This window comes from Elephas maximus, chromosome 6 (assembly GCF_024166365.1).
Source record: "Elephas maximus indicus isolate mEleMax1 chromosome 6, mEleMax1 primary haplotype, whole genome shotgun sequence".
Taxonomy (NCBI): domain Eukaryota; kingdom Metazoa; phylum Chordata; class Mammalia; order Proboscidea; family Elephantidae; genus Elephas; species Elephas maximus.
In genome coordinates this window covers 107,183,288-107,204,957 of record NC_064824.1, presented here as the reverse complement: position 1 = coordinate 107,204,957, position 21,670 = coordinate 107,183,288, and the positions used below count along the sequence as shown (strand labels likewise).

Here is a 21,670-nt window from a genome sequence, read left to right as displayed (position 1 = left end):
AAACAAACAGGTCTGAGTAGCACAAGGCAATTTCTAAAACTTACCTGAAAACAATCCTAAACCCAAAACTAAGCCTGTTGCCAGAGTCAATTCCAACTCACAGCGATCCTACAGGAGAGAACTGCCCCATGTGGTTTCCAAGGAGCAGCTGTTATATTCCAACTGCCCACCTTCTGATTAGCGGCTGTAGCTCTTAACCACTATACCATTAGGGTTTCCAGGGTTTCCTACTGCTCTTAAAATTGAATTTTGAAATCTGAGGATCACGTACTTCAAGGCCCTCTACTGGCCACTGCTCAGCACTGCAACCTCATTTTGGTCTATTTACTTAACTCCAGCAATCCTCATGCAAATACCTTCCCTCCCCCAACTATCTCTCAGTTTCTCTTACTCAGGATGCCTTCTTGAGTGGGTTCAATGACTCGGTAAGTGCTTAGATTTCCAAATATACAATTGCTCGTGTTCCTCCCTAGATGCCTAAGACATAAGTTACCTAGGGCCAGGGTTGATTTGTGCTTAGCCAGCATGATGCCCAATTCCTCACTTATTTACCGAAGACATATCTACTGATGACATGTGGCAAAGTGCTCTCAAATCCTGAGCGTGCCTCAGCATGACTAGAGGAACTTAAGAACCTAGAACTCCCTAAAGTGGGGTAGGTATGGGGAGGTGTCTATAGGGGTCTCTTTGGAAAATTCATGTAAACAGGCTAAATGTAGACCATCTCCTGAATATATCCTGAGCTTAAAGTGCCTATCTCTTGCTCTAGCAGTTTTTATGTGCAGTTGGGAATTTATCAAGCTAAAATTTCCTCCCCCCATCACAATGATTTTGCTATTTGGACATTAAGAAATTCAACAATGGAAGCAGCAGTCAAGAAATCAAATGATGTATTGCACTGGGCTAATCTGCAAAAGACCTCTTTAAAGTGTTAAAAAGATGTCACCTTGAGGACTAAGGTGTGCCTGACCCAAGCAATGGTATTTTCAACCACCTCATATGCATGTGAAAGCTAGATGATGAATAAACATCGAAGAACGGATGCCTTTGAATTATGGTAATGGTAAACAATATTAAATATACCATTGCCTGCCAGAAAAAAATCTGTCTTGGAAGTAGTAGTTAGAATGCTCCTTGGAGGCAAGGCTTCATATTACATACTGTGGACATGTTATCAGGGGGGACCAGTCCCTGGAGAAGGACATCATGCTTGGTAGACAGTCGGTGAAAAAGAGGAAGACCCTCAAAGAGATGGACTGACACAGTGGCTACAGCAATGGGCTCAAATATAGCAATGATTTTGAGGATAGCACAGGACCAGGCAATATTTTGATCTGTTGTACATAGGATCACAATGAGTCGGAACTGACTCGACAGCACCTAACAACAGATGCAACAAACATTCAGGGCCAGGCAAATTCAAGGCAGCTACGTCCAAGGAAGCATTAAATGACAATTTACTACCATAACATCTTTATTTTCTATATAACAAATCAGGAAAAGAGATTTACAAAAAAGAAAAATCTTCTTTCAAGAGGTGAAGACATCGGAAGCAATTTCTAGGGCAGCAGCTGGTGATTTATCTCACTCCATGGCTTTATCAGTTTTCAAAACACTTTACTTGGATCTCTGTCTCATCTTTCTTCTCTTTCGTTTTAGCCTAAGACATCAGAATACTTATTATAGAACAAAAGTTTTCTTTTTGGCATAAATTAGGGGACAGGGACATTGTTCCGGATTTTGTCACTAACACAATCCTTCACATACGCTTATGTACTTACAATGGACAGTCTTGAAAAGTTGCACCTATTTTCCTGGAGTTTTAATAATGATCTTTCAGTTGGTATGTATTTAGTTTACATAACCGTTCCTTATTAGGTATCTTTCCAGTGATTTGCTTAGCAGGTAGTACATTATTTAACATTTCTAGAAGTACACCCACGTTTGAACATTTTGACCATCTACTCAAAAGAGCTGATCAAATTTATAGTATATTATCACATCATAGTTAGATTACAAAAGAATTCTGGACAACACGCCCTAAAGTGTATTTAATTATTAAAAAAAAAAAAAAACTTGCCCAGAGGTACCCACTAGCCCATGTCTTGACCAAGTACCTTTTCTACAAACTATTCCCCAAGTTTTTAAATGACAATCTCTTAAATCCATCAAATGTCTTAATACAATGGAAAAATCTTACTATAGTGCCTACCACAAAGTAAACACTTAATAAATGTTAACTATTAAGAACTCCCAATCCTCAGTAGAGAAGAGGCTCAAGGACTAGAATGCCTGGGTTTGAATTCCAGCTGTGACCTTGGGCAAACCATTTAACCTTGCCTTTTTTTTTTTTTTCAACTGGGCATCTCTGTGACTCAACCACATAACTTGCTTCAATTACTGCAACAGTCTCCTAACTGGTCTTCCAGCTTCCACACCATCTATTCACAACATCCCAAAGTCACCTTTGTGACACCTCTACTCAAAAACACCTACCTGAAGGCTTTCCATTCAAGAGTTAAGGTCAAAGTCCCATGTAATCTTGACTAGCCCTTTCTCACCTCCTTTTAACCACCTACCCCCACACCTGAAGCAAGCTGTTTTCCTGGCTGTTCTTCAAACAAACCAGGAGACTTCCATCTCAGGGCCTTTGACTGGAAAGAACATTACCCACATAACTGCATGACTTGTTCCCTACTTTTTTTTTTTTAATGTCACTCCTTAAATGTCACCTGAAGAGTGAAGCCTTCCTTAAAACAGCTTGTATAAAACACCAAGTCTTGCAATTCCCTCTTTCCCCTACTCCTTTTCCTCTGTAGCACGTACCTGACACACAACACGCTGCTTACTGTAGAAGCTGTCACTACTACAGGAGCCCTGGTGGCGCACTGGTTAAGAGGTTGGCTGCTAACCAAAATGGCTGACAGTTCAAATCCACCAGCTGCTCCTTAGAAACCCTACGGAGCAAGTCTGCTCTGTCCTATAGGGTCGCTAAGAGTCGGAATGGCAACAGGTTTGGGTTCTGGTCACTAGGACGGCAGTTACATGAGTTCACTGCTGTATACTCAGCACCTGGAATAGAACTTGGTACACAGTAGTTACCCAAATATTATTGAACGTGTGTATTCATTTCTATTCTTTATGAAAAACAAATAAAAGATACAGAAACTTGGGAGAGGAAGAGTACACAGAGGTCCAAATTTCATTTTCCTCTATGTTCTAGACATTTTTGGAATATGATATGAAAGAATGTCGGGCAAATAAAATTTCTGGTAACTACAGCAAACATCTGAGCACTATGTTCCAGGGAATGTTGTCAAGGCTTCAAACGGATTATGTTTTTTATAAAACCATCACAGCAATCTCACAGGGTACCATCATCCCTAGACACACAATGTCCAAGGTCACAGTGCTAGGCAACTGCAGAAACTACATCTTGAATGCACGAAGCCTGGCTCCCATGTCCTACTCTTAACCACTGCATTTAAAGTTCTCTATTAAAAAAAAAAAAAAAACTGTTGCTGTCAGGTGGATTCCAACTCATAGAACCCTGTAGCACCTTAAATTTATCTTGTCCTATAAACGATGAGTACAAAAGGAACATGTATGTCACTTAAAAATACATATGTACGTATGTGGTTTCATGCTCAAAAGCTTATTACTGTTAGGGGCTCAGATCCTAAAGAGTAAAGAAATTGCATGTTGTGCCCCAATGACCTTTCTAACCACCTTACTTCTACTGTCTTACTTAATCACAACAAACTGCAAGATACGTATTATCAGTCCCATTTCACAGATTCAGGAAATCAACAGAGCAGTTAACCAACTTCCCCCAGTAAATGTGTTAATAAATAGCCACAGCCAGAATTTATTATCGGTCTTAACGCCCTAACTCTATATACCCTGCTGCCTCCCTGGAAGCATGAAAATGCCCGAAGGTCAAAGCTAGGGGCTCGGCAGCTACAGAAAAGCAAAGTTACCTATCTATCTAGCCTACTACTACTAAAGTGAGCTAGTAGAAAAGCTGAATTTGGTGGAAGACAAAGTTACAACACTACTAAAAATAAAGCTGTGAGATTTTAAGGTCAATTGGGACAGGCTAACTTTGCAAGCCTCCTGAAAGCCTTCTGCCTGCTCCACAGAAAAATGCACATTATTATGCGTGCAGTTTCAGGAGGTTCACAGCCCCCCTCCGCACCGTGGACCCAAGTTAAATTCCGTGTCCTGCCACGTTAGCGGTGAATCAAAAAAGAAACAGGCAGGACGAGTGTGGAAGCGTAACTGACATCGTGCCCTCTCTCCATTGCGAATGAGTCATATCACATCCCACAACGAGGAGGAAAAAACCCAAACTCTGCAACCGGAGGTAACTTCCCACAAAGTCACCCAAACCAGTTCAAGTCTCCCAAATAAATGAAATCCTGGACATTTCCTTCAAGTGCTGCATACCTAACACAATGTTATGCTTGGCTTCTGCAACCTTTGCAGATCTAAAAGTCATCCAAACACCGCGGTTTTTCCACCACAAACAGGCCAACTCTAAGCTTGGTAACCTTGGTCACCCTCTGGGTTTTTTAAGCCTCTTAGAACACCTTAAGTCTGTTTTGTTCCGTGAGCCAGCAGTTTAAAAGTCTACAGCCGTTCTTTGCAGGTAAGCTTTTCTAAACACTTTTCTTAGCATTCCACTGACCAAAAAAAAAAAGTTTTCACAAAGTTTTTGTGAGGCCTATCACAAAACTCTTAAGAGCTACCTTAAGAGAACATTCTTCAGGGCGTCTTTCAAGTTTAAAAAAAAAAAAAAAGCGTAGCTTCCTTAACCATTAACGTAGGCATTTTGTCAGGAATTAATCAATCTCCGACACAGCGACTTCGACGTGAGTGGGTACAGAGCTCCCAGCGCCACGTACCTCCGCATCCGCTTCTTCCGCCACTGCAAGAGAAAAGCAGGGAGCGCTGAGCCCGGGCCTCCGCCGCCCGCGCCCGTGCCGCCAGCCGCCCCTCCGGCCGCGGCCGCACCCGCATCCGCGTCCGACCCCCGCCCGGCCGCCTCACCTTCGCCCTCATGAGTCCAGGCGCCGCGAGGTGGACCTCACGGTCGCGAGCCCACGGCGGCAGGTGACACAGGGACGGCACCCTCAGGTAGCACAAGAAAAGACGCCTCGCCCCGCGCGGGAGAACTTGTAGCGGAGAGAACTCCGGCCCTGAGGCGGAGGCAGCCAATCCCGGCAGGGGAAGGGCAGAACTTTGTCGCGGCCCTATCAAGAAAGCGGAAACACGGAAGGACGGGAAGGCCGGACGCCCACAGCCGTTACTGGCGGAACGAAAGACTGCTTTAAGACCCATTTCCGGGTGTTAATTTAGTCGGGGAAGAGACAAAATAGGAAGACTGGGCACCGCTTCTAAACCAGGGGGTAGGCTGACGCACCAGATTCTCTTGGTTGTTAATTTCCTCGAACAGAGTCAAGGCTAAGTGGAGTAAGTACATTCTCAGTTTATTGTAAGTGCCTTTATTTACAGTACGAGTCTCCAAAAGGGGTCAAGTCAGTTATCTTTTAAATAAGATCCAATCATATAAAACACAGCTGGAACCAATGTAGAGAAATATATACAATATGATACATTAAGTACTTTTAATATTGTTAATAGAATTTCTCAAAAGAGGCAATTATGATTTACAGCGTCATTTAGTTAAAATTAAACGTCAAAAAACGCAATGTACATTTTTTACAAAACCGATAAAGCAGCATTCTCAAAAACTGCTCATGATTGGAATTTTTATTTTTCTATAATACACTGCACCCGTGTTACAAAAACAAACAAAAAAAGGCATTGCACTAGACCATTTGAATACTGCGTAAGTCAGTATGTTAACACTTGAGAAATAATAAATGGCCTGACCTGTTTCACCATCAGGCCCACAATAGTTTTCACTCTGCTAAGTCAACTTTCTACATATGGATTACCTTCCTTGGCAGTTTTATACAAGCCCACTACTAATGGTAAAATGTCAAGGAGAAAACCTGATACCACAAAAATGAGTACAACCCTACTGTTTACAACACCCAACGAAAGACAACGCTAGAAAACGACTCACTGCTGGATCAAGGAAAAATTATAAGAACATTTTGCAGGAAATTTTGAGTATAAATTTGAAGTGTTCCATACACTACAAAAGGGTTTGCAGCAGCTTGCGTATTCACCTTGTTTTTCTCAGGCTTGGATAGGAAAAAAGTAAACCCATATTTTTTAATGAATTTTGGATGGCATCGAAAGCTTCATTTATGAATAATATTTTTGTACAAAGCAACATGTTCACACAGTTTTCTTCTGCTATTGCCAATTATTCTCAGGGCTCATATTTACTCTAAGGAAGAAGGTATTAAGATTTCTTCCTCATCCCTGACTTTTCAACATTAGTATTTTCTAGGCCTTGAAAGGGAATTCAAGAAGGGAAACGCTCAGCCATTTAATTCTTAACACAAGTAGCACAATATTTGAAACAGATTATATATACGATGGTGGCCTATAAAAGACCACGAGGGGTTTGGGGATATGGTTCTACCATTCAAAACAAAGAGTTAAATTTTATATTGCCCTTCATTAATACAGCCCAGACATTAGCTTTAAAAAGGCAGATCATCCTTGCAAGGCAGCAACTATTGCTTCAGAACTTAGCACACTGGAATTTTTTTTAACCACAGAATTACCTAAGAGGCAGCAGTGCTTTAATAAACAATTTTTCAATCATGAGCAAGGTAAACAAAATCAACATTAACACATACACTGTCAGGAGCTATTCCCATAGAGCAGTCTGGCAACGCACATGGTATTTAGACTAAAACAAACAACCAACCTGATTACGGGTAAGGGAAGACACCTTCTACTTGGAGCACTCATGAGTAGTGGTGCAGGAAATGGACAGGATAAATAACGCCAAATAACCTGACACAAAGTAAGGAAAGAGACAGTGTGTACATTGAAAACACATCGTTCCTGGACACATAAGAAGTAATAATGGTCCACGTATCTTTCACCTTTGTGCAACTCCTTTACTAGTCTTTGATATCAAAACTAAAACCATCAGTGTTTTGTACATCTTCACAAGGCACATACATGTTAAAAAAAAAAAGCGTTTATCATCAGTCATAAATCCCCAACTTGCTCGAGTTCAGAACAAACCACGTTTCTAATAAGCACCAAATACGAAACTAATGCTTTCATTCTCTAAAGCAAACTTTCCAAAAGGTTCCTCTTTCATGTACCTATAGTCTATGTAATTGAAATATATCCATATTTTTTCCTTATATGAAAATTGCAAGATTAAATAGTGAAGAAATATGCTAATATAGGAAAGCCAAGAGAAGAAAGCTTAAAACTTTAAAAATCCCCAAATTATCCTTGTTGCAGAAAGAAGCCAAGAGGAAATATTCTGTGTTACAATATTTCCTCAAAGATAATTTAGTACCTCTTATCACTTTTAAAACCAAAACCTCTGACCATTAAACAGGAAGTCCCATAGAAGAATAACTGTCTCTTAACGTTTCTCAGTAGCCAGAGCTGGTCAATGTGTAGTAAAGCTAGAAAACAGGGATGTCTACCCTGGAAACTTTCTGGATGCCACTTAAATTGCTGGCTTTCAATAAAAACACACTTTACCCTCTATAAAAAACAAGCAAGTGCTTCCTTCTCACCATACTTCCTTGGGATCAGGTCTAATTTTTTAGATTAAAAAAAAAAGAGCCTTCATTAATAATTCTCCCTTTGGGGATTTAGTGACCACCGTTTCAAAGTTGTAAACAAGCTTTAAAAAATAGCTCCAAAAAAGGCTTAAAGTTAATGGCTGTAGTCTCCTGTCACCCACAGAGGAGTAAAGAAAGACCTTTAAAAACATCAAACATACTCAAAACGAATCAAGCTGAGGAGATACTGAACATGACAGGATTCTAGTTTAAGTCAAACTGCTCAAAAAAAAAAAAAAAAAAAAACGGTCATGCCAACCTGCTTAACTGGCCATAAATGGAATAATTAGGAATTTTTTTAAAGGCTTCAGAAATTTTGATGAGTAACATTAAATTGTTACATAAGAAACACAAAACAAACTCACCAACTCTATAAACACTTTCAAAATAAAGAAGGTGTCCAATGTGATGCCAGGACAGTCGTATCTATAAGACACTGTTTCCTTAACACCTTAAGTTAGCAAACATGACTATCCATTTTCACCCTATCGCCTCATCTCTAACATACCTTCAACTATGTCCTTTAGCTCTTTGAAATGTGTCCCTATACTTTAGCTTAAGTGAGAAAAAGTTCATGCAACTTCCCAGCCTACAAATAGCTTTCACAGGTACCACAACCCAGAGTGCAAATCCATGCAGCTTTTGCCCTTCAGTTATGGATGGCCTACAACAGCCACAGAACTGAGAGGCCTTCACATACAGTGGTGAATCTGATGAAGAAATAAAACATGTAGCTTATTTTTGGTCCTTTGTTCTAGGCCCTTCTCCTTTACAGTCCATTTCAAAATATGTGCTTCACACTTCAACAGTTCAGACCCAAGCCTGTCCAGTGGTCTGGTACCATCAGGAAATACTTGTCCATTGCTTCACAAAATCTAGTCCTGTACAATTCTGGAGAGACAACAGTTGGCATTTTACCTAAGATTATGAAAGAGAAAAGGGAAAAGAAAGCTGTTATATAATTGATTGGGCAACTGACTTCAACCGACTGTGTTCCTTCATATAAACTGCCATAAAGACACATATACGTGAGCAGGCTAAGTGAGCAAGTAGGGTGTCCACTGTGCTACACAACATGGAACAGTGTTCTTTCTGGGAGTAGTTTCCATTAAAAGACTGGCTTTTGCTTAGAGGAGCTAGCAGTGCTTAGAGAACTCAGAAGACTTATTCTTCAACCGTTAAAGACAAACTCATTATTCAGAACCTCTGATCTTCTTCTTGCATTTTTTTTTTTAAACTTTGTCTTTTCAGAACCACTGTCATTTTAACAAAAATTTAAACCGAGTACTTCCTCACCTACATAATTCCTCTTATTTTTTGGTCATTTTGAAGATGACAATGAAATAGAGATAACCACTTATTTTTTAGAATTAAAAAAGCATCCATTGATAAAAAAAATGACCTAAGAACAGTTTAAAGAGAAACAAAATGAACATTCTGCTCACCTTGTCCTCCTAAAATTCCTGTTGATTTTACAACCATTTCAAGCTTTTTGTCCCATGTAAATGTTCGAATATAATCTGTTAGGGGGAGATAAATGTTGATAAGTAAATGACGATAATAATTACCTTCACTACTACTACTAAAATTGTTAACTTTTATTCAGTGCTGACAATGTGCCAGGTACTGTTCTAAAAGTTATTATTTTTAATCCATATTAATTTGTTTAACCTTCATAGCACCCTACAGGGCCTCATTTATAAGTGTCTTTTTGGTGAAGATAATAAAATATAAAAGAAGAAACTGAATACAGGAACTAGAATTTACAAACTATCTTGAAATATCAAATGAAAGTGGAGAAATTCAATAAGCTATTATTAGACCAGATTCAGTATAATCTTCAAAATCTTATTCTCGCTTCAATCATGAATAAAGAAGGTATGCTTATTGACTTACCTATAATTCCAACTACCAGCTCATTGCTGGTATCATCTCGACCAACCAGTAAAGAATAATCTATAATGAGGTGACTAGAAAGGAAATGAGAGTCGCTATGGATAGAAGCTCTCAGCACAGCTTTGGAATGAGAACGGATATACAGTGGGTTGTCTCGAACCATCTTTAAGAGATTTTCATCCAGCAGAACTACATCACAACTCTCTTTCCCAGTATCGGTTTTCACATTTCGATTCCTAAGAGAGCCCTTCAAATCAAAAACCTAGTAGAAAGAAAATTTTTTATAATTTATGTGTGAGTTGCTATGCATGAGTATTATGTACAATTTAAAAAAATAGATTTCTTATGGTTACTATCATTGCACTGACTTTTTAATTCCGTTTTATAATTTAATTATAATTTTTATAACTGTCATTACATAAAAAGCCCATTGCCATTGAGTCAATTCTGACTCACAGTGACCCTACAGGACAGAGTACAACTGCCCCATAGGGTTTCCAAGGTGGATTCAAACCGCCGACCTTTTGTTTAGTAGCTGAGCTCTTAACCACTGTGCCACCAGGGCTCTTGTCATTAAATACATGCTAAAATACCTGGTAGTGTAACTGTGTCATTTGACATTAATATCTAGGTACTCGATTACTGAAACATTTCAAAAATACACTGGCCAATTTAATCAAAATTAAAATACACTAACAGGTAACTCCAAAAATATAGTTGGATCATTAAACAGTTTAAAAAATAGCTGCAAATAATCTTAGGAAACTTAAAAGCTTTGATACCAAAATTCAGTGCAATTACTTTATGCCAAAGCAGAGCCAACAGTCCCCATCTCTAGGGAAATGTAGACAGTAGGAAAAGCAATGGACTCAAAGGTCAGGGAACCTGAAATGTACCATACAGACCAGCATGGTCAGCTTATTCCTGGCTCACGATAACCTAAGGAGCTAGTGCCAGAATGTAAACCAACCACATCAGTAAGCACACTTTAGTTCTCCTGACAGTCTTCTCATAGCAAGACCTTCTCAATAAATGTAGTAGTACACTGAATTACATTCTAGCCCAAGCTCCTTATCATATACTGGAAACGGTTCAAAGATCAACATTTTGAAGAATCTAGACCAATCTGAGTTCTAGGAACAGTTGTATGACTCTGATGAAGTGCTTACCTTCACTGGGCCAGAGTTTTATCATCTTTAAAACTGAGACTGTGGAATTAGATCTGCATTCTTACTCTACAATTCTGTGATTCTAGGATATTGGACTTATTAAATTTTAGGACCAGTCTACAATATTCCTCTTTATTCTCTCCTTGAAGGCCCAAAATGTTAAATTTGGCCTAGCAACCAAAGTTAAATATTTACTATTGAATACAATGTTGCTGATTTATCATATGTAGGAATTAGAAGTACAAACTGTCCCATTAACTCTATGCTTTAACAGTCCAATATCCTTACCTGTGCCATCTTTCTCCCATAGAAAAGATTTTCCATGACAAGGAGGTCTAACTTCTTCTCAGTGTTATTCTGAGAGTTCTTATAACCAATTCTGTAAACTCCAAGAATTTTGGCCAATGCAGTGGGCCTCTAATCAAGAAAAGATCAAAGTAAAGTCTTATTAAAAAGGATTATTTGTAATTGAATACTGATATCTATATGATCCATGTAATATCCATGCAATATCAATATCTACTGATAGAGTTAGTCAGACATAATCCCCTCACCCATCACAGGAGCAAGCACAGCAGCAATGCCAGTAAAAAACATTAGCTTCTTAACACTCTCCCAAGGGATAATCCTTCACAATTTCTCAAATTCACAAATTTTTTTATGACATAAAAGCTCAACAATAATATCCAATAAACCATAACTAAAAAAAATTAAGTGGCTCCTCCATACTCTTACAGGGGGTTATTACACAATCACAAGTGGGCAAACCTGGGCTGCCAGCATTCTCTCTCTCAACTAAGGGACCCATCCCCTCATTTCTCAGCACACATTTCAAATTTCTGTCTCAGTTAACTTACAAGTTCCTAAATGTGCAGATTTCAACCCGTCTTAATGTTTTTATTTGGCTTTTATATACTAACTAAAAGCAACTTGCTCGAGATCACTTGGTACCTCTCTGGCAAGGGTATGAAAAAAAATTTTTTTTTAATCCCTGGATGCTATCACATCTCAATACATAGCAGAGATCCAGTCATGCACATCCTGTTTTCATCTTACCATGGGGAAAACTGTGCCATTAGCCCTCACCCTCAGGATGTACCAAAGGCCCAGTAAACTCTGATTACAAAGTTGGGATTTCTACCTTTTGTTGAACAGCATTTGTGATATAATTGAAGTAGTGTGGTGCAAAGTCGAGGAAAGACTGGACTTCCAGACGAGGCATTTGCTTCAAAATGAATCTATCATCTAAAAGGCAGAAGTTTCATGTGTTAACGCAATCACAGTATATTCTGAGATAATCTACAATAAATCGCTCCAAATATCCCAAATACTTTGTTGTTTTAAGCTTTTAAGAGATATTTTCTGCTGTCACACAGAAAATTTTGATCAGAACACAATTCTGAAATCACTGAAGGGTGGGAAGGGATCCTGAGGGTTTACAGTTAAGAACTCTCTATTCTTGATAGTACAGTTAAGAACTCTCTATTCTTGATAGTAATTCATAGCTAGATGTTAATCTAAGTTTTAAAACTACTAAATAAAATTTTATAAACTCCTCTGTTAGCAACCCAATAAGTCAGAGAATTATAAAAGTTCTTATCAAACAACATCCATCCTGCTGCATTTTTTCAAATAATTTCCATTTCAGTGGTTACGTGGAACAGACTGTGAAGTACAGATGGTCATAATCTTCTGTAAACCTTTGAAGGTTAAGAACTGGGCCTTCCTGTTTTCAGGTTACATGTTTTTATTCTTATCTACTCTCTTCAGCTGTGAGGTACCCTTATGAGTTTTCCATAAGTTCTCTTATTATTTACATTTGAGAACTCAGGACTAAACGTAGTAAAGACTTGAGCAATGCCTTATCTCATTACACACATTGTATGTGTATATTCTTTTAATTATTTTACTACATCCTCTCAAGCATAAAAAGGAAAACAACTCTGACAATCTATAATGTCATACTATCTCAATTCAAATGATTTATAAACTACTTGAGGGGAAAAATGGATACTACATAATTAGTAAATGATTCAAAAGGCTTACCTTCTGTCGCATAGAAAGCAGCTCCTGATTTGCCTCCTCGGGCCTGCCATGGTGATGAGTGGGAAAGGGAACGAATGAAATCGTCTTCACTGCTGCCTAGAATCACTTCACGCATCTTATGAAACTCTCCCGCGTAGTAGAGGCGACAGTAAAATTTGGCATTAGCATCGGAAAATTCTAAAAACATAAGTAAAAAATAAATAAAATATCTTTTATTTATGAATCAGTAATATCTTTTCCTCCCCCTCTAAAGACATAAAACCATTAGCTTTCTCTGCAATAGCATTTTTCATGTTAAAAGTCCACATTTCCTGTTTAAAGGCCAAAGTTCTGTTAAAATGATCTTGAGGAATGATCAGAGCATCTTATGATCACCCTTACATATTTTCAGGAATTTCAAATAAAAATAAGACCCAGTTCTAATTTTACACTGGTCATTATATTTTAATCATTATAACATAATTCTTAAATAAATGTCTTATAATTTACTGTCCGTGATATCACTCTGGATGATCATTTTTATTTATCATCACATACACACAATTCTAGATGCTCTGTGGCTTCAGATTACATGATTGATATTTTTAAATTAGAAATTAAATCAAATCATAATTTATGAATTTATATATTAAATTATAATTTTAAGTTAAATTCATAAGTTAAATAAATTTCCAAATTAAGCCATTTATAATTTATAAACTAAATTATAAATAAATCTCACACCAGCACGCAAATGTGAAATAGAATATAGAAAGGTTACCTAGTACGAAGCTAGAAGCCTCAAGTAATATTAGAACCTGCTCAGTTATAGTCTCTGTCCCCAAACGGACAATACATTATTTCATACTTACGAAGCTCCACATGAGGATTTGTGAGTTGTTTCTTTTGTGTATCTCCTCCATCTGCCTCATCTAAAAGGTTTAATATCATTAGCAAAGGCAAAGTTTAAATAGTTATCAGTTCACTTTTTTTCTTTTTTTCCTGATATAACAAGAAAAATTAACAAATCAATAATAAAGATATCCTGGTCAAGCCACAATCAAACTATCATTAGATACACACTTATAGTGTGTAAACTATTACAATAAAAATACATCTGTCAAAAGTCCAATTTTTAGATTAAAAAAAAATTGGAAAAATTGAGTTGAAGAATTTTTCTTATGTTTAAGTGATTCCCGTGATAGGAATACGCTAACTCAGCTCTTAACATCAAGAAATTCTATGGATTCTTTATCAGAGTTTATAACCAGTTTCCCCCTGTATGGAATAATGCTTCCCCAATAGTACGTGATACTTCTTTTATTGTGCTAAGCCATGCATGCAGTATGTAAAATACACTGGGATCTACTTCAGAGCTATTTTCTGTCTTTAACTGACCTCTGGCAATTCTTACGTCAGACCCACTCTGTTTAATTGTTGTAGATTTGGAATACATTTTAATATGTAGAAGAACAAGTCATCCCCTAAGTTTCACATTTCAAAAACTTTTTTTCAAAGTACCAGTGCCTTCCCAGGATCAAATTATAAGCACCCACAACCCAACAGCAGTCTACAGAATACAAAGTAGATATCTTATTTGCTAATGAAAATTCACTATACGATGAGTATTTTTTAAACTACTAATTCATGATCTAACCCAAGGGTCACCAAACTATTTCTATAAAAAGCCAGATGGTAAATATTTTACTCTGTTGCAACTACTCAACTTGCCAATGTAACACAAAAGCAATCAGACCATAAGTAAATGAATGGGCATGCCTGTGTGCCAATAAAACTTTATTTACAAAAACAGGTCAGCATAGTTTGCCAAATCCTGGTGAAATCCTATCTATACTCCAAAGAAAATATCAAAGTGAGTATGGACACAATAGCCTCAACCTTCCAGGGACTGGAAAAGAAAGGAGACATCTGAGGAGGTAGTAGAATGAAAACATTTAACTTACATGTCAACCCCAGTAAAACCCAACCAAACCCTCTGTAATTTTTGAAGACATTATTTTTACCACTTTACAGGTAAGTTAACTAACAAAGTAAGTGATCCTAATGAAATCTGAAACAAATGGACTCTCCATGCCCCATGCTTTTTCTATTCTACCACAGTGAAGTGTGAAAAGAGAGGGAAGGCCCTGGTTTTGGCAGTAAGAATTATGTACTTGCAACTATAAGGAGAATTAAGCAGCTAACATAAAGCCTAGAGTGAGCACATTTGGTTTCCTTTAACACACCTTGAGGCTCATTGCCTTGATTCTCCGTCCCCTCCTTGCCCGTCTGCCCAACCTGGTAGTAAGCACTATCTGCTCCACGTAAGGTCTCTCTCTTCTGGGAAGAGAGGTCAGGGCTTTTCCCTGCTGTCCCTCGGAAGAAGGACAACACTCCAGAAGCCTTTTTGGCTAAAAATAAGAGGTAGCATATTAATTTTAAGTACAGGTCACTGCAGTTAGAAAAATAAAAATTTTTCAACTCATTCCTTTGCTAGCAGTAACCATTATATGAGGGTAATAAATATAAGTAACACTGATACTTTTGTTTACATAGATTATTACTCCATATGTTTTATCCTTTTTTGAGTAGTTAAGTACCCTTATATCAAGAACAGGAAAACAAAGCTCAGATAGTTCTCAAATGTGAGAAATTCTACAGAATGCCTTTCAAAAATATCTTTCAAAGACCAAAAAAAATAATAAAACCCCAAACCTGTTGCCACTGAGTCGATTCTAACTCATAGCGACCCTGCAGGACACAGTAGAACTGCCCCATAGGGTTTCCAAGGAGCAGCTGGTGGATTCAAACTGCCAATCTTTCAGTTAGCAGTCGATGACTTTAACCACTGCGCCACCACGGCTCCTCTTTCAGAGACAGTCATAATATATTATGCAACAAAATTAAGTTAGGGCTGAGTTCTTGTAACATTACAATATAGTTAATTAAACTAAAAACAATTTTACAGGCTTTAAGAATTTACAGTTAAAGGCAACGTATTCATATCATTTGTGTTCCTACTTTTCAACACTATAAAATACAAGATTTTGCTCTTAGCATCTTTCAAAAAATAAACTATAGAATGACCAAGAGTTTTACAAAAGTTTGTTCTATAGCTTTGTTCTTAGTTTTGAGCTTTATCATATCAACAGTTATGTGTGATTCTAATCTTAACTCATCATTTACAAAATCCACAGAAAACGTTAATCACACAGTACTTACTTAGGATGGCAGACACCATAACTGCCTCCTTAACATCTATCCCTCCCTTGTTCCTTGCTAACAGGAATAACAATTTCGTTTGAGGCAGCAATGTGTAGAACCCCAGCAAATGGATCATGATTTATACAAGCCAACCAGGACAAAGCTGCTCACTACTATCTCAATCTTCTTTGTAGTTAGGAATGACCATGAGGCTCAGTTCTGACCAATGAGGCTGAAGGGACAGCCTCTGCTTTCCTAATAAAAGGGAACAACTATTGCCCACACCTCCCTTCTTCCTGCCTCAGATTCAGACATTAAATGAGCATCTGTGACCATGAGGAAAAATGAGAGAACCTTAAGAGAAATATCCCCAATATTGTCACAACATTGCTAAGCAGCTGAGCTAATGTCAGCCACAGCCCACCTCCAGATGTTGCAATTTCAGAAAAATGTCATTTGTTTAAGCCTCTACAGTTAGTTGAGCCTCCTGTTTATAGCTGAATGCATGCTCACTAACAATGTCAGAGAGGCCCGAGTCCACATCCAGCTCCACTGTACAACCTTGAGCAAGTTACTTACTCTTTCTTAGTCTCAACTACCTTATCTGAAAAATAGGAATATGTCAAATAATCTTTATGGGATTACTATGGGATTAAAGGAGTTATTGCATGAAAAGTTTTCACAGTGCCAAAAATACTGTTAAAATTCAAAACAAAGTTAACTGCTTATGTATTTCTTAGGTTATACCCTTTAAACTGAAAGCTCTAGGAAGGCAGGTGCTGGGTTTTTTTTTTTTTTTTTCTTTTACATAGACCAAGAAGGGCTTAGGAGTTTCAATAATAACTTAAACTGATGTTTTAAGTTAAGACTCAAAAGAAGAAAAGCAAAACATGTTTAAAGATAGATAAAAATTTTTAAATTGATATACAGGCAGTCCCTGGGTTACAAACATCTGACTTATATACAAACCCGTAGTTACGAACCAATCCCCTTAAAGCTTATTATACTAAAACTTCAAGGTACATACAATGGTTTGTAATAACAAATGGGTGCTATTTGCGACACATCTAAACATTATTATTACTGTATTATTATGTTAAAGATGTTTTAGTGTATCTGGAAGTGTTGCTTTACTGTCTTTATGCATAGAAAGGTACACTACATACCATATACTAAGACAAACATTTGACTGACGGCAGATATGAACCGTACTTACTGTTTTGACTTATGTACAAATTCAACTTAAAGACAGATGTAGGAACAGAACTCATTCATAAGGCCGGGACTGAGGGTATTTTAACACAAATAACACACATCTTCTGCCTTTGCTTGCCGGCCACACCCTGCCTGCCCAAGCCAGGTACCTTCACAAACCTGCCATGCCAATTTTCTTCCACATGTAGCCATAAAAAAAATTAGCACAGCACACTTAACAAAAATAACTTGAGGGGTGGGGAGGGGAGGGAAAACCAGACAAACAAATGCAGAAGGTGCACGTTATTTGCATAAAAATAAGTAGTAAGTCCTTGCCAGAGGGAATTTCTTCTTTAAAGTGTTTTCTTCTTCATACCATAATTACAAATAAAATTAATCATGAATACTTCTCCCTTGGTAATCTTACTTGGTTGTGATTCTGCTTCTGATGTCCGGCTTGTCTGTCCTCCACTGATGTCAGGTAATCTAATAGGGCTGCTGCTCTTTGGTCTGCTGTCTAAAGTACTAAAATGAAAAACAAAGAAAAGTAGGCTTTATATTATTCAGATAGAAAATAACAAGCACAAGGTAACCACAAATAAAGTTAACAAATCTACTCATCAAAATAAAGAAGAAAAACAAAGTCTCAGTAAACACAGAATCTACAAAAATGAAAGAAATGAAAAAAAAATACACAAAAGGAATTCAGTGCAGAAGAGTAAGAAGAACAAAAACGTCAGCATCACAAAGTGCTACAAAATGACAACAATAAACTCACACCTATCAATAATCACATTGAATGTAAATGCCTTAAATGCACCCATGAAGAGACAGAGAGTAACAGAATGGATGAAAAAAAAAAAAAGGACCCATCAATACGCTGTCTACAAAAGACACATCTTGGAAACAAAGACATAAATTTATCAAAAATTAAAGGATGGAAAAAAAATATATCAAGCAAACAGCTACCAGAAAAGAGGAGGAGTGGCAATACTAATCTCAGATAAAATAGACTGTAAAACAAAATCCACTATAGAAGACAAAGAACGGCATTATAAAACAACTGAAGGGATAATCCACCATGATAACATAACCATGATAAATATCTATGCACCCAATGAGAGGGCTCCAAAATACATAAAACAAATTCTAACAGCACTGAAAAGAGAAACTGATAGTTCCACAACAATAGTCTAAGACTTCAACCCACCACTCTCGGTAAAGGACAGAACATCTAGAAAGAAACTTAACAAAGATACAGAAGATCTAAAGGCCAAAATCAACCAACTTGACCTCACAGACATATACAGAACACTCACCCAACAGCAGCAAAGTACACATTCTTTTCCAACACACATGGAACGTTCTCCAGAACAGACCACATCTTAGGCCACAAAGAAGCCCTCGACAAAATCCAAAACACTGAGATAATACAAAGTATCTTGTCTGGCCACAATACCATCAAAGTAAAAATTAACAGGAAGAGCAAGGAAAAAAAAAAAAAAAAACCTGGAAACTGAATAATACCTTGCTTAAAAACCAGTAAGTAACAGAAGAAATAAGATGGCATCAAAAAATTCCTAGAATCAAAAGAGAATGAAAACACATCATACCAAAACCTTTGGGGTACAGCAAAGGCAATGTTCAGAGGTCCATTTATAGCAATAGATGCAAACATCAAAAAAGAAGGGACAAAATCAAAACATTAGCTATACAATTCTAACAAATAGAAAGAGAACAGCAAAAGAAGCCCACAGCCACCAGAAGAAAGGAAATAATAAAGATCAGAGCAGAAGTAAATAAAATAGAGAATAGAAAAACAATAGAATCAATAAAACCAAAAGTTGGTTCTTTAAAAAGATCAATAAAATTGACAAACCACCGGCCAAACTGACAAAGGAAAAACAGGAGAGGACGCAAATAACCCAAATAAGAAATGAAATGGGGGACATTACAACAGACCCAACTGAAATAAAAAGGATCACAACAGAGTATTATGAAAAACTATAACAAATTTGAAAACCTAGAGGAAATGGACAAATTTCTAGAAACACATTACCTACCCAAACTAATACAAACTGAAGTTGAAAATCTGAACAGACCCAAAGCAAGAGAAGACATTGAAAATGGAATAAAAAACCTCCCCCCGCAAAAAAACCTAGGTCCAGATGGCTTCACTGGAGAATTCTACCAAACATTCAGAGAAGAGCTTACACCAGTTATTACTTCAACTATTTCAGAACACAGAAAGGGAAGGGATACTTCCGAATTCATTCTATAAAGTCAGCATAGCTCTGATACCAAAACCAGGCAAAGACACCACAAAAAAAGAAAATTACAGACCAGTATCTCTCACAAACATAGATGCAAAAATTCTCAACAAAGCCAATAGAATTCAGCATCATATAAAAAAAATAATATACCACCACCAAGTGGGATTCATACCAAGTATGCAACGATGGTTCAACATCAGAAAATCAATCAACGTAATCCACCACATAAACTGAAGAATGACGTGATCATCTCAATCAACACAGAAAAAGCATTCAACGAAGTCCAATACCCATTCCTGATCAAAATCTCAATAAAATAGGTATAGAGGGAAATTCCTCAACATAATAAAGGGCATTTATAGAAAACCAACAGCCAACATTATTCTTAATAGAGAATGGCTGAACACATTCCCCTTGAGAACAGGAACAAGTCAAGGATGCCCTTTATCTCCACTCCTATTTAACATTGTGCTGGAAGTCCTAGCTACAGCAATAAGGCAAGAAAAACAAATAAAGTGCATCCAAATTGGTAAGAAAGAAGTAAAACTGTCCCTGTTTGCAAATGATATGATACTATACATAGAAAACACAAGACTCCACAAGAAAACTATTGTAAATAATAGATTCAGCAGAGTTGCACAATACAAGATAAATATACAAAAATCAATTGGATTCCTATACACCACTAAAGAGAGCTAATGAAAAGGAAACCATGAAAATACCATTTATAATAGCCCCTAAAAAAATAAAATACTTAGGAATGAATCTAACCAGGGATTTAAAAGACCTATACAAAAAAAACTACAAGAGACCTACATAAATGGAAAAACATAACATGCTCATGAATAGATAGACTCATCACTGTGAAAATGCCAATTCTCCCCAAAGCAATCTACAAATACAATGCAATCCCGATCCAAATATCAACATCATTCTTTAAAGAGACGGAAAAACTAATCATTATATGGAGAGGAAAGAGGCCCCGGATAAGTAAAGCGCAATTGAAGAAGAATAAAGAGGACTTGCACTACCTGACCTCAGAACCTACTGTACAGCTACGGTAGTCAAAATGGTCTGGACTGGTACAAAAACAGACACATTGACCAATGCAACAGAATTGAGAACCCAGATGTAAATCCATCTACCTATGGTCACCAGATCATTGACAAGGGCCCCAAGTCCATCAGATGGGGAAAAGATGGTCTTTGTAACAAATGGTGCTAGCAAAACTGGATGTCCATCTGCAAAAAAATGAAACAGGGCCCATACCTCACACCATACACAAAAACTAATTCAAAATCGATTAAAGACCTAAATATAAAACTAAAAACTACAAAGGTCAAAGAAGAGAAAATAAGGTCAAAGCTAGAGGCCCTAATACACAGCATGAATAGGATACAAACCATAACTAACTATACACAAACACCAGAAAATAAACTAGATAACTGGGATCTTCTAAAAATTAAACACTTATGGTCATCAAAAGACTTCACCGAAAGAGTGAAAAGAGAACCTACAGACTAGGAAAAAATGTTTGGCCATGACAAATGCAACAAAAGCCTACCCTCTAAAATCTACAGGAAAATCCAACACCTCTATAATAAAAAGACAAATCATCTGATTAAAAATAATCCAACTGAAAAACAGGCAATGGATACAAACAGACACTTGATCAAAGACGACATTCAAATGGCTAACAAATGTATAAGGAAATAATCGCGATCACTAGCCATTAGAGAAATGCAAATTAAAACCACAATGAGATACCATCTCACCCCAGCATTACTGGCATGAATCAAAAAAACAGAAAATAACTAATGCTGGAGAGGTTGCATGGATGCTAGAACTCTTATGCACTGCTGGTGGGAATGCAAAATGGTACAATCATTTTGCAAAACGAATATGGCACTTCCTTAGAAAGCTAGAAAAATACCATATGATCCAGCAATTCCACTCCTAGAAATATAACCTAGAGAAATAAGAGCCATCATACAAATAGACATATGCACACTCATGTTCATTGCAGCATTGTTCGCAATACCAAGAAGACAGAAACATCCAAGGTGCCCATCAACAGATGAACGGATAAACAAACTATGGTACATACACAATGAAATATTACACAATGATAAAGAACAATGATGAATCTGTGAAGCATCTCACAGCATGG

The 21,670-nt window shown here is 37.3% G+C and overlaps 2 protein-coding genes across 12 annotated transcripts in view; both read right to left on the bottom strand.

Moving 5' to 3' along the window:
* The window catches only part of PTH2R (parathyroid hormone 2 receptor), a 123,852-nt gene extending 117,643 nt beyond the window's left edge, over window positions 1–6,209 (bottom strand). Inside the window, exons 1-2 of the mRNA XM_049888021.1 lie at window positions 5,053–6,209; window positions 4,752–4,930 (exon numbers count right to left, since the gene is read on the bottom strand). The gene's annotated coding sequence lies outside the window, so the exon portion shown is untranslated. The remainder of the gene's footprint in view (window positions 1–4,751; window positions 4,931–5,052) is intronic.
* Window positions 6,210–6,311: 102 nt separating this feature from the next.
* The window catches only part of PIKFYVE (phosphoinositide kinase, FYVE-type zinc finger containing), an 84,633-nt gene continuing 69,274 nt past the window's right edge, over window positions 6,312–21,670 (bottom strand). For 9 of the 11 annotated variants that reach the window (XM_049888010.1, XM_049888011.1, XM_049888008.1 and 6 more), the window contains 9 exons: window positions 17,655–17,752; window positions 15,076–15,240; window positions 13,702–13,761; window positions 12,851–13,027; window positions 11,946–12,049; window positions 11,093–11,221; window positions 9,636–9,897; window positions 9,185–9,259; window positions 7,965–8,657 (listed from right to left, as the gene is read on the bottom strand). In XM_049888010.1, the coding sequence (XP_049743967.1) occupies window positions 8,542–8,657; window positions 9,185–9,259; window positions 9,636–9,897; window positions 11,093–11,221; window positions 11,946–12,049; window positions 12,851–13,027; window positions 13,702–13,761; window positions 15,076–15,240; window positions 17,655–17,752 (1,186 nt within the window). In that variant the 3' untranslated portion in view covers window positions 7,965–8,541. Of the gene's footprint in view, window positions 6,943–7,964; window positions 8,658–9,184; window positions 9,260–9,635; window positions 9,898–11,092; window positions 11,222–11,945; window positions 12,050–12,850; window positions 13,028–13,701; window positions 13,762–15,075; window positions 15,241–17,654; window positions 17,753–21,670 lie in introns of those variants that run through there. The other 2 variants (XM_049888016.1, XM_049888018.1) reach the window with 2 other exon arrangements.